Source organism: Ctenopharyngodon idella, chromosome 21, assembly GCF_019924925.1.
Source record: "Ctenopharyngodon idella isolate HZGC_01 chromosome 21, HZGC01, whole genome shotgun sequence".
In the NCBI taxonomy this organism is placed as follows: Eukaryota; Metazoa; Chordata; class Actinopteri; order Cypriniformes; family Xenocyprididae; genus Ctenopharyngodon; species Ctenopharyngodon idella.
Window position 1 is genome coordinate 3,361,970 of NC_067240.1, and position 13,472 is coordinate 3,375,441.

At 37.4% G+C, this 13,472-nt stretch overlaps 2 protein-coding genes across 2 annotated transcripts; one reads left to right on the top strand and one right to left on the bottom strand.

Annotated features, from left to right (window-relative positions):
• Positions 1-6,054, top strand: phyhd1 (phytanoyl-CoA dioxygenase domain containing 1). Its single transcript, XM_051878912.1, has 11 exons — positions 1-153; positions 1,731-1,889; positions 2,170-2,245; positions 2,318-2,365; positions 2,484-2,539; positions 2,754-2,816; positions 2,914-2,935; positions 3,013-3,141; positions 3,278-3,394; positions 5,590-5,716; positions 5,791-6,054. The coding sequence occupies exons 1-11, from the start codon at positions 121-123 to the stop codon at positions 5,834-5,836; spliced, it is 876 nt and encodes a 291-aa protein (XP_051734872.1). The 5' UTR covers positions 1-120; the 3' UTR covers positions 5,837-6,054.
• A 43-nt stretch (positions 6,055-6,097) lies between these two features.
• dolk (dolichol kinase) lies at positions 6,098-13,465 on the bottom strand. The gene is made up of 2 exons (XM_051878910.1): positions 13,316-13,465; positions 6,098-11,010 (listed from the first exon to the last, which is right to left on the bottom strand). The coding sequence occupies exon 2, from the start codon at positions 10,881-10,883 to the stop codon at positions 9,309-9,311; it is 1,575 nt and encodes a 524-aa protein (XP_051734870.1). The 5' UTR covers positions 10,884-11,010; positions 13,316-13,465; the 3' UTR covers positions 6,098-9,308.
• Positions 13,466-13,472: the final 7 nt, after the last annotated feature.

Below are 13,472 nucleotides of genomic sequence, written 5' to 3' on the forward strand. Positions count from 1 at the left end.
TCTTATTTGACATGGTGCAACCACGTGGTTGCTTAGAGAGAGAGAGAGAGAGAGAGAGAGAGAGAGATTTGGATGAGACAGCCTTCATTTTAGCCTTCTTCTCAGACTGTCTTCCTCAGCATGGATGTTTTGACAGAACAAGACGTGCTAAAGGTAAGAAACCGTCTTTAAATTTCTATCACAACTCTTAAATATGCTACACATTGTCCTGTTGTCCTTGTTATGTGCATGTTAATCAGAAACGCTGGAAAACGCACTTTTACGAGTGCATTGTAAGACTTTTCTTGCTGTTAGATGACAAGCAGTGTTTTGCATCTTTTTAATACATGTTTTCACAGATCAGCGCCTCGTGCATGCGTGCAAAAGATGCACAAATAAAAAAAAAATGTCGTGAAAGCACGTGTGGAATAACTGTTAACCATATTGGAAGTCTGTTACGTAATTCGCTAGAAACAGGACAAGCAGGTAGAATAGGATGAAAAGAGGGGCGTGAAATGGGCGGGGCCTTAAAATTCACATATTTTAACTCTTCAGTGTGTGGTTTTAAGTTTAACGGCTGCGTATTATTATTATTATTATTTGTAGTAGTAGTAGTAGTAGTAGTAATAGTCGTACTAGTTGTAGTAGTAGTAGCAGTAGCAGCAGCAGTAGTAGTATACAGTTTTTTTTAATTATTATTGCCCTGAGCGGACTTGTGTGTCATGTGACACCTGTTACTTTTCTCATCGCTGTTGAGGAGCGACCAATCACAGTCGTAGTTGTAAAGATCGATGAGACGGATTTCTATTTTTTTTCTTTTTCTATGTGTGTGTCAGGGATTATTAAAATTAACAGATTTAAAAGATTCCACTTATTAATATTCAGATGTCTCCAAAAATTAGATATGAGATATGTGTGGCCTCGATGGAGTAACGTTTTTCTGAATCACCGATCGCCCCTTCACGAAAAAATACTATAGTAATTACTTTATAGTAAATACTATAGTGTTTTTGAACCATACTATAGTAAATTGTAGTATACTGTATATATTATTGCATTTATAACACTTTTTTAATGAATGCTACAGCATACCGTAGTATTAACAATAGTGAACTGATGAACTGTAATAAATACTTTCGTTTTTACTACAGTAAACTGTAGTGTATTGTAGTATAATATATCCTATAGTTGTAGAAAACTTATTACAGTATTGGATAAAGAAATTTGTTTATATTACTATAGTTGTTACATTACCACAGCAACTATAGAATTACCACAACAAATTAATTCAAGTACTTTACTATAGTATGGTTCAAAAACACTATAGTATTTTTTCATGTGGGCCTATTTAATTCCACCCAAAGCATACAACATTTTCAAACATTTGTGGATCTGTAGTTTGCGCCAACATATTTGCAATGACAAATACCTAAACACATTTTAAGTAAGAAAAAAAAAGTTTAATCAACTGTATTTGCGCCCCAAAGCCACTTTTTTTGAGTATTTGATAGTACAAGAATGGTAATACCACGGCATTTTGAAATATACCATGAGACAAAATGAATGCCATACTAATATTACATTGTATTTACATAGTACTTCAAAGAATACCAAACCATTACTATGGTACATGTGCAAAAATATATTTTTTGCTACTTCAGGAAGAGCAAATGATGTTGATAATGTCATAATTGGATAAATATCATTTGCATATGTAGACTGAAGGTTTCGGTATTGTTTTTATTCTGTAGTACCAGGATGAAGGCTATCTGGTGCTGGACAGGCTTCTGTCCCCTGAGGAATGTGATGCTTTACGGGAACGAATGAGTGAGATTATTGACCGGATGGACGTTCCTGAACACTGCAGGATACAGTTCTCCACTGACCACGACGAGCAGCTGAAAACACAGGTAAACGGCATTCCAGAATGCAGAATGAATACCCAGAATGCCTCACCATCATCATGCATTTACAGCAGTGTCAATATTAAAATTATCTATGCATTACTTTCCACATGCAACCAAATATTTCTGGGTAAAGATGCAGGTAAGACTACTGACTGTAGGTAAATGTAGTTTTAAATGCTTAAACATACTACCTACTCTGCTGGGAAAAAAGTCCCATGTAAATCCATGTACATTTAGAAGTGGTCAACTCAGTCACATCATGTCATATTCTGTGTTTGTCCAGGGAAATGCAGACTATTTCATCACAAGTGGAGACAAGATCCGTTTCTTCTTTGAGAAAGGCGTGTTTGATGATAAAGGTTTGTTGTGCTGAGATGTAAACAAAAACTCCCAGGAAATTCATCCCATAATGAAAAATGTTGTGTTTTCAGGAGAGTTCATTGTGCCAAGAGAACATTCCTTGAATAAAATCGGCCATGGTGGGTATTTAAGAAAATGACACGCCATATAAGATATTCATTTTTAAACACACCCTATTATCCAATTTATTTCTATTTCTTTTGCCCCTTACGTATTTGTGTTTTATCTTTCCAACAGCTCTCCACGCGTATGAGCCGCTGTTTAAAGCAGTCACCCACTCACCAAAAGTTCAAGTAAAGACCAAACTTTCATGTAAACAAAAGTAAATTGTGGTCTTCATGTAAACGCTCATTTTGTTTTAATTGGAAGATTTATGAGACACTTTAGGGCTCTTTGAAACAAGACAACCCAGACCATTGTTGTTAAATATGAATAAGTATTATAAAAGTACATAAATTATGCCAATTTTCAGATCCTTCAGTCATAATGTTTGCTTCTTATCTGCAGAACCTGGGTAAGAAACTCGGCCTGATAAATCCAGTTATTCTGCAGAGTATGTACATCTTTAAGGTAGAGTACATATATGTTGGCTTATAAATGATGCTTACATTCATTGAAAGGGCAATATTTTCATTATTCACCTCTTCTGTGTCTGTTTTGTAAACAGCAACCAGGGATTGGTGGAGAAGGTAAGACCCGCCTACATCTTTAACCAATCAGAAAGCGATACAAAAACACTTTGTTGACCTTTGACCCTTGACTTCAGTGACACCTCACCAGGATGCCACCTTCCTTTACACGCAGCCTCTGGGAAGGGTGATGGGCATATGGATCGCTCTGGAAGACGCTACACTCGAGAACGGCTGCCTGTGGTTCATACCAGGATCACACAACGGTAATTTCAAACGCATTAAGCAGATTCATGGCATTTTACATAATTTGGGCATACATGATATTGGAGTGAAGCTTTGTTTTGCACAAATTTGTGTATTTAAAATGAGTTGGTGTGGCTCTTTTCATGTGTGTGAAAGATGGGATTACCAGGCGAATGGTGCGGACACCTAAAGGCACGTTTCCTCTGACTGATTTCATTGGCCGAGAGAAGAATTATGACGACAAGCTCTTCGTTCCCGCTCCTGTTAAAAAAGGTGAGTTAATGAAACTGTTAATTAAACATTTTTGAAATTAAGTCTCTTCTGCTCACCAAGCATGGATTTATTGGATCAAAAATGCAGTGTAATTGTAATATTGTGAAATATTATTACAATTTAAAACTGACTGAAAGTTTGAAAGTTTTATAAGCTTTCTAACATGTTTTATCATGTTGTTAACATGTCTTACTATGTGTCTAGCATTATTTTGCATTTTGTTAGCATGTTTGTAACAGATTTTAATACATTGCTAGCATGAATTAGCATGTTGTTAGCCTTTTTAGCACGTTGGTAACATGTTTGTTAGCATTATTTAACATTTTGTTAACATGTTTTAAAACAATCCTAGCATGTTTTAAAACGTTGCTAGCATGTTTTAGCATGTTGCTAGCATTATTTAGCACGTTGCTAACATGATTAGCATGTTGCTAGCATGTTTTAGCATTTGTTAACATGATTTAACACATTGTTTGCATGTTTTAACGCGTTGCTAGCATGTTTTAGCAAATTGGTAAGATGTTTCTAACATGATTTAACATGTTGCTAGTATGATTAACACATTGTTAGCATAAATTAGCATGTTAACATGATTAACATGTTGCCAGCATAATTGAACATAATTGCTAACATGATTTAACACACTGCTAGCATGTTTTAGCACATTGCTAGCATGTTTTACCATGTTGCTAGCTTGAATTGCTAGCATGTTGCTAGCATGAATTAACACACATTGCTAACATGTTTCTAGTATGATTTAGCACATTGCTAGCATGATTAGCATGTTTCTTGCCTGATTTAACACATTGCTAGCATGTTTTAGCATTTGTTAGCATGATTTAACACATTGTTTGCATGTTTTAACGTGTTGCTAGCATGATTGAGCACATTGCTAGCATGTTTTAGCAAGTTGGTAACATGTTTCTAGCATGATTGAGCACATTGCTAGTATGATTAACACATTGCTAGCATAAATTAGCATTATTAACTTGTTGCCAGCATAATTGAACATATTGCTAGCATGATTTAACACACTGCTAGCATGTTTTAGCACATTGTTAGCATGATTAGCACGTTGTTAGCATGAATTAGCATGTTGCTGACATGATTTAACATGTTGCTAGCTTGAATTGCTAACATGTTTTAACGTGTTGCTAACATGAATTAGCACATTGCTAGCATGTTTCTAACAATGTGCTAAATCATGCTAGCAACATCATGATTGGCATTTTGTTAGTATGATTTAACAAATTGCTAACATGTTTAATGAAAATCGTAAGTCGAATCAGTTAGAAAAGATATAGAAACCCGAGTCAGAACAATCTGAAGGTCTGACCCAAGTTGTAGCTTGAAAGCCCTAGGAGGAGATTTTCGCTGTGTCCGAAATCGCGTACTGTTGAGTAAGTACTACATTTGAATTTAAATTTACCTCATGACCATTGAAAAAGTACGTTCTATATAGTACAAAAACGTGTAGTATGAATGTATTCTGACATACTACATCAGCCATGTTGTTACTGTCACATGACCTACCAGAGTCAGTTACGTCCCTTCAACTCCATTCACAAATCCTCTCCCGTGGCCTCATGGGATAATAAAGTGTCCATCGTATGCACACTTCAGAATCACACCGGAAGTATTAGGTCATCCGGGTACTGTTTTTCGAATACTATGTATTCAGACATATTACTCTGTTCACATACCGTTTTTCGCATGCTATATAGTAGAGAAGTATTCAATTTTGGATGCAGCAACAGTTTAAATTTAGTCTCAGAAGTATATTAATAAGCTTGAATAGTAGATCAGTATGTCGGCTTTGACAAATGTAATTTATTCCTGTGATCAAAGCTGAATTTTCAGCATCATTACTCCAGTCTTCCGTGTCACATGATGCTTCAGAAATCATTCTAATGCTGATTTGCTGCTCAACAAACATTATTATCGATGTTGAAAACTGTTGTGCTGCTTCATATTTATGTGGAAACCGATTTTTATATATATTTTCAGGATTATTTGATGAATAGAAAGTTCAAAAGAACAGCATTTATTTGAAATAAAAATCTTTTGTAACATTATCAGTCTTTTCTGTCACTTTTGATCAATTTATTGCATCCTTGGCTGAATAAAATTATTATTTTAAAAATTGAACTTTTGAACAGTAGTGTGTATATATAAAAAAAATGTTGGTACTGTAGGTGGAGCAGTTCTGATTCACGGGGAAGTGGTCCACCGCAGCGCTGCAAACACATCTGACGCCTCACGCCACGTTTACACTTTCCACATTATGGAGTCTCAAAACACTGTTTGGAGTCCTGAGAACTGGTAAGAACAGTGCATCCTGGGTAATGCAGGCCATGTGTTTGCAAGTGTAAAGTGAATGTGTTTTTCTCTCTCAGGCTACAGCCAACAGAAGAGCTGCCCTTCCCTTCCCTCTACACCTAAACAACATACAACATTAACACAGGCCCGATGACACTTGTTACCAGTGACACAGAAGACACTTGAGATACCAGGACTGGACTTTTTAAATCCCAGGATAACAATAACCCCTTTAAATATGAAATTTTGTAAATGGACCATAAAATGTGAATCATTTTGTATCATTCTGTATATTTTACCTCCAGCCACAACAGTGTTAATAAAAGGCTAGCTTTTGCTAACCGAAGAGTCTCTATTATTTTTAATCTGACTTCCAGACTTAAACAAGAAACATTTAACTTTATTAGAAATACAGTTTATTTCCTTCAATGCACCATTCTCTGTGCACCAAACAAAATCAATACAATATAGAAAAGTTATGAATGTTTGATCATATGAATAATCTGGATTTCCAGATGAAGAAAATAAAAGGACCAAACGGCAGTTCTCATGACAGGAAAATCATATTTATAGTCATAGGTGAAAACGATTTAAAACAAACTTCAATAAAGATATCAATATCAATTAAAAAAAAAAAGATACTTAACATAGAAAAATTTCAACTATTCCAACAAAAGTACATTTTTGAAAGTTCAAATTATTACAGTGTTTCATGCTGGGTCACTTTTGTTGTAAAAGATATTCAACCATTCTTTTGATGCAAAGTAACTGAACAAATTCTGTAAATATACACAAAATATTAAAATGACCATTTACAAAATAAAAATCCAACAATCTGTGTCAAATCCCGATGTCAAAATATGGACCATAAAGTAACACATTTTATAACAATTGCCAGGTAGTTAAAAAAACGAGTTTACACATGAGTGTCATGCACATGTCCACAGATGCCGAGTGTCACTTTTAAATGTCCCAGAACGCATTGCAAACTGAACAGGTGACTGATGCTTCAGCCACAGTTCCCATGACAACTGTCAACGTAATCCACTCGACACAAAACGCCAATAACTACGTAAAAGGCCTCGGTCAAATATCATTAATAAATTAAAGTTTAAACATACATAATTTACAAAATGCTTGAATTACGCCATCTTTATCAGAGTTAAGACACAACAGCTCAATTGCATACATGCTTTCACAGGACAGTGATCTGTACATTAATATCTACATACAGACCCATGCAGACGGACCACTGATAGCACTGAACTAGAATACAAAACACTTTTTAAGGCGACAAGCTGTGCTACCGGTCCTTCCTATTGCATTGGACATAAAGGCAGGTATTCTATTCATAGCATCAAAATAATATTTGAGTGTTTTTGTACAGGGTTATACAATAATAGAAAAACAAAAGTGTTCTTCAATGGCTCAAGTGATGCATAATATGCTGTAATAAAGGACTGAAAGGAGAAATTACATTTTGATAAATGGGTGAATCTGATGAAACGTCAAAAACATGCCATATTTCTCACACACACACACACACACACACACACAAAAATAAAAACAAAGAAAATTATATTTGGATGAAAGCCTGTTTTAAGAACCATTAATATGCATAATTAAATATTTATTATTTAATTAAATATTATTAAATTGGTCAAGTATGTTTGCAATTTGTAATGTGCATAATTATCACAAATATCATATGGTCCTAAAAACAGGCAAATTTCATGCAAAATATTACTTTTGATTTTTAATTGAATTAAATTTGTATAGCACTTTTACGATACGTGTTGTTTGGAAAGCAGCTCTATAGAAAAATAAAGTTCTCATGAGATTCACCTAAATTAAATAAGCAAATTGTAGAAATCGTGCCCTTCGTTCAGTGTTTGCATCCAAGATGTGTGTTTATCAGCAAGTGCAGGCATTGATAAAGGGTGTTACATTTTCCATTTCTTTCTTTAATATTAATAATGTGCAACTCAATCCCTGTCATTTATACTGGAGTGACAGACGCAGGATTTGAGCGAATGAAATATTAACAGCAACTCAAGACATCAGAGCTTCCCGTGAGCACACACAAAATAAACATTCAAAACAGCATAATTATCACATGTAAACCTTGAAAAATAAAAATACAAAATATGAATGAAGAATCCTTAAAGCTGCAGTTATTTCTGCACCACAAGCGGCACCAAACTGTGTTTTCAAACCATTGTTATTATGGTTAACTAGTTTTGTTACTTGAAATATAATAAATGTTAAAGGGATCCTTGATTATGATTTCACTTTTTTAACTTTAGTTAGTGTGTGATGTTGCTGTTTGAGCATAAACAACATCTGCAAAGTTACGACGCTCAAAGTTCAATGCAAAGGGAGATATTTTCTTTTACAGAAATCGCTTTTTAGGGACTACAACGAGCTTCTTCCCGGGTTGTTGACATCACAAACCCCATAATTTACATAAACCCTGCCCCCGAAAACACGCAACGAGGCCATGTTGGGCTGCTTTAGAGAAGAGGAAGAGCTGTTGTAGTAGAGTGTTGTTGTCATGCCGTCATTTTACGCCGGACTGCTTCACAAATGAGGGTCAATTCAACACTGGATTTGCACAAAAGATTAACATGACGGCACATGCTAGTCGATGAGTTGAATCAACTCCACAGCAACTACATTAATTTATCCACTAACCGTTCAGAAACGTCCAGTTTCATTCTAAAAGTTGTAACTTCTTCCTGAGTCTCTCCATCAGGGTCCGACTCCGGTTTGAACAATATAAGGCTGAACACCGTTACTGACAATCCTCATTATGGCTGCGTGAGATTCTCCAGCTTTGTTGTTGTTGAGCAACCGAAGCGTGAGCTGGTAAAGCTCCGCCCTCTTTTGGAAAGGGGGCTGGGAGCAGCAGCTCATTTACATTTAAAGGGACACACGCAAAAACGGCGTGTTTTTGCTCACACCCAAATAGGGGCAAATTTGACAAGCTATAATAAATGATCTGTGGGAAATTTTGAGCTGAAACTTCACAGACACATTCTGGGAACACCAGAGACTTATATTGTGAAATAATAGGTCCCCTTTTACTGAAATGAATATAAAGTAAACTTATTTTATGTCAGTGAGTTGCCAAAGTAACATTTCTCATCTTCATTTAGTTTAACTTGATATACTACAATAACAAACTAAAACTGAAATAAAAAAAATAATATACAGATATAAAACCCCACAAAATCTAATAAAAATGACAAAACGACACAAAACTAAAATTAAAATGGGAGATATAAAAATGTGCAATTCCATTTGGTGCCACTAGTGGTACAAAAATACACATTTTACCTTAAAACGTTTATTTTTGTGCCACTTTGTTTTAGTATCAGGTTGCTATAGGAAATGGTTTATTATTGAATGCATTTCTGTTCATTTTTATTCACTGTACTAGGGTCATAAACACACTAATGATGTTTTATTTTTGCATTTTGGTTTGAAAACTGGAATAATTCCATGTCAGATAATACTAGGGCCTGTAACGTACCATATGAATTTAATGCTGTTAATATCTGTGCATTGGCATAATGTGAGTTTGGGTTTGATCTCATAGCAGCAGGAGGATGTAGAGGTACAGAGGAAGCAGCAGGTTGTCTATCTGCGATGTGTACGCCTCCAACATGGCCACCATGGTGATTGAGCCCACCACCCATGAGTAGCTGGCGTTCAGGTTTATACTGCTGTCGGCGATGAGGAAAACCACCACGGCGATGATCTGAGCGAACACGGAGGTCGCCGTGCCCTCGAAGGTCTTCTTGGTGCCGGGCCAGCGGATCTCGCCGACCGTGCTGCCGAAGATGGATGCCACGGTGTCGCCGACTCCCACGGCCAGAACACCGGCATATGGCACCAGCCCACCGGCGCCCCCTAGGCCTCCTTTAGGGGTGCAGTTTCCGGGCGAGAGCCAGATGGGAAGGGCGACTCCGAGGAGAAGGTAGATGTGAGTGAGAATTAGCGGTCCAGAGTCTCTCTCGTCCAGGAATAAAGTGAGAAGGTGTCTCAGCGGAGGCCCGAGAGGTCGGATGCGGAAATAGCGGACAAATTCGAGGAACAAAAGCACTGACAGGCACGCGACCGCCGACAAATGAAGCAGAGGGCGGTCTAGCGCGAGTCCGGGTGCGAAGGTTAACACGGTGAGGAGGTGGAAGTACTTCCGCACGGTCGTCGACGCCTGGTGCTTCTTACTGCCGCCCGAACGATGACTATTTTGATGCATCACAACGGCAATAGCTAGAAGCAAAAGTGCAGCCCAGAATCCAATGAGCCAAAGCCGGGTGTTGCTCTCAGTGATGAAATGCATCAGCCAGGTGACGGGGTGATGCTGCGTGAGCAGGGAGAGCCAAGGAACCAACAAGCCCAAGCCCAAAACAGCAGTCATGGTGTGGAAGAAAAGCGACGCGGACCAGGTTTCCGATTCCATGAATACGAAGAGCACAGCGAAGAAGATTCCCAGCAGCACCAAACCTAACACGGCAACCGGGAGGAAATACGGAAGCGGGTCAGAGTTTGCGTTCCCGGACGAAACCAGAGAGCGCTTAATGAGCTGGTTGATAATGAAACTAATCCCGCCGAGGATGAGGAGGGCCTCGCCGGGAGTGAAGCAGCGTGGGAGCAAGTACAACAAGATCAAGCTGAGGTACACAAAAATCAGCAACACCTCCAAGACTTCAATCACCTCGGACACAGTCAGCGTTTGCTTCACTGTGTACAGAATGGCACTGCTGGCGATACCGGCTATAACGCAGGTGTTTGTGGGCACCGGGCGAGTGATTCCCAGTGCGATGAGTGACAGGAACAGAGCCAGCATCATGCCTATCACTGTTATGACCATGGCGAAGCGCTCCATGTAAACGTTTCCCACAGTGACGCAGCGTCCCCTCAAAGCGAGACCCAGCAGAGGCAGCACCATGCTGGCCGGTAAGACGCCGCTGTTGGCTGAAGGGCGGAACTGGAACACGGCGGCGCCGGTCCGAAGGAGGCGATCCCATTTGTGCTGCACGTAGAAAGCCTGGACGGCCAGAGCGATGCAACACCAGGACAGCTGATTCCACACAGCCATGTGAACGGAAATCACCATGGCAAACACCACAGCGGATTCAACCAACACAGGATCCATCTGCATGATTGCGGAGCGTGTGACAAAGGTTTCCAAGAATGAGGGACTTCAAATATGGTAGTGTGTCAGAAACTTCCTGATGTACACACAAACATCGTCCACTTCACGGCCTCCTGCGCAGAGCAAATTAGATCTGGGTGAAAAAAAAAAAAAAAAATAATCAAAATATCATTAGACACAAACTGTTAAACTTAAAAAATATAAATAATTTTGAAAGGGTTAGTTCACCCTCATGTCATCCCAAACCCGTAAGACTCGTTCATCTTCAGAACACAAATTAAGACATTTTTGATGAAATCTGAGCGATTTGTGTCCCTCCATAGACAGCTACACAACTACCACTTTAATGCTTCAAAAAGTTCATAAAGAGATCGTAAAACTAATCCATATGAATCAAGTGGTTTAGTCCAAATTTTCTAAAGAGACATGATCGCTTTATATGATGAACAGATTTAATTTAGGCTTTTATTCACATATAAACATGGATCAATACACATCAGATCTGGTAAACGGAAGCTTAAGCATGTTTGCTTGACGTGTGAGAACCAATGAGGTTCATTCTCGTGTTACGCAGCACGTTTGAATCTCACCAAGAACCAGTGAGGTTCATTCTTGTGTTACGCAGCACGTTTGAGCTTCCTCAAGAACCAATGAGGTTCAGTCTCGTGTTACGCATTACGTTTGAGCTTCCTCAAGAACCAATGCCGAAAGAGGTTTGTTCTCGCATGCAAGCAGGTTCGGTCGAGCTTCTGTTTATGTTTGCTGATCAATGTTTATGTGAATAAAAGCCTAAATTCAATCCGCCGTTCATCATATAAAGTGATCGAGTCTCTTCAGAAAATTTGGACTAAACCACTCAATTCATATGGATTAGTTTTAAGATCTCTTTATGAACTTTTTGAAGCATGTGACAATTGCGTAGCTGCCTATGGAGGAACAGAAAGCTCTTAGATTTCATCAAAAATATGTTAATTTGTGTTCTGAAGATGAATGAAGGTCTTACAGGTGTGGAACGACATGAGGGTGAGTAATTAATGACAGAATTTTTGGGTGAACTAACCCTTTAATGATATTTTTAATGTATAATATTAATAATAATTTATTATTAATAATATTTTGAATTTAATAATGTTTTCTCTCACTCTTAGCACTATTCTCCACCAAATAAACTCATAATATACTAAAACTAAATTTTATAAAATATTTTTCTCTAGCATTTTTCTTCAACAATATAAAAAATGAATGATCTTTTAGCATTTTTCTATACACACACACAAAACATACTGAACTAAAATAAACAAAAACTAAAAAAAAAAAAGGTACTTTTTTGACATGGTACCTGATTAAAATTGAATATATTCTTTAAACATTTTTTACACATATATCATAGTAATATAGTATTTTGGAGTTATTTGGAGTATGTTATTCGTTTAGTGTAATTTCATATGTCAAGGTACTAAGGTACGACCATCTGATACTTTCACTGTACTATGGTACGGCCTCAGTTCTTTTTCTAAAGTGTTCAATGTGATGCCACCTTCATTTTTGAGCACAATAGACAGTCAATCATCTCTATGACACCCAAAAATGCTGAATGGGAAGCTCACTAGGTTTCAAGACACGTTCATAGAGCTTATATTCCCTCACTACGAAACTAAAGGAGGATGGCAAATTTCTCAACGGCATGTGAACTCTAGACACTGTGAACTTTGGCACTGTTGAAGGCCCAACACCAGCGATTTCTAAACATGGTAAATTATGAAAAGACAGTGTCACTTTGTCAGCGAAAGTAAAACGATCTGGTTTTAATGGCTGGGTGCTCTGGCATTACAGTGATTAATAATATATATGAATAATAGTGTATCACTACTTTAATTTAAAATATTAGTGTTTAAAATGTTTTATAAGCACCCAGAAATAATGTATCATAAACAATAATATAAATGTGTATATAGTACAAATGTTTCATAAGTATCCAGAAAAAAGTATTTAAAATTATATAATAAAAGATAAATCATAGAAATCTGGAAATAATGTGTATTTTATTTTATGTATTGTATAAACACCAAGAAAAATATATTAGAAAATACCATTTTTAACCACATCCTTGTTCAATACAATCTTTTCTGGGTGCTTAGAAATGCATTACATGCAACTGAATCATTTACAAGAACATTAGCTTATTAATGCACGAATATTATGCAGTTGAATATGTTATACACATTTGAAGGAACTGTCAGTCTTAACATTAAATCCGAATACTAATCCAAAAGCAATGCTGTTATTCTATATGGTTTTACAGTAATTATTACAGTTAGAGAGGGTGAAATGAGCAGAAATGACAGCTCATTCACTGCAACACCAGCTGTTCATTAAACACCCTGCGTAGTAAATAAACGCAGAAACATCCAATTACACCAAACGACGCTTTATCTTACCCCTTTCTCTGTGATCGAACGCTTGCTTCTCAAACAAAAGATTGTATTCCTTATGTTTTGCCGTGACTCGTGCTTTGTACCATCAGCTGCTCACTGGCTGACGGTGGGAGCGGCCATAACTGGGTCACGTGGTGTCAGAATAATCACGTGACCAATG

Excerpts from the sequence above, each read along its gene's own strand:
- dolk (XM_051878910.1), bottom strand. The coding sequence starts at position 10,883 with ATGCAGATGGATCCTGTGTTGGTTGAATCCGCTGTGGTGTTTGCCATG.
- phyhd1 (XM_051878912.1), top strand. The coding sequence starts at position 121 with ATGGATGTTTTGACAGAACAAGACGTGCTAAAG. Across the intron at positions 1,890-2,169 it reads ACGAGCAGCTGAAAACACAG|GGAAATGCAGACTATTTCAT; the intron begins GTAAACGGCATT and ends GTGTTTGTCCAG. Across the intron at positions 2,246-2,317 it reads AGGCGTGTTTGATGATAAAG|GAGAGTTCATTGTGCCAAGA; the intron begins GTTTGTTGTGCT and ends TTGTGTTTTCAG.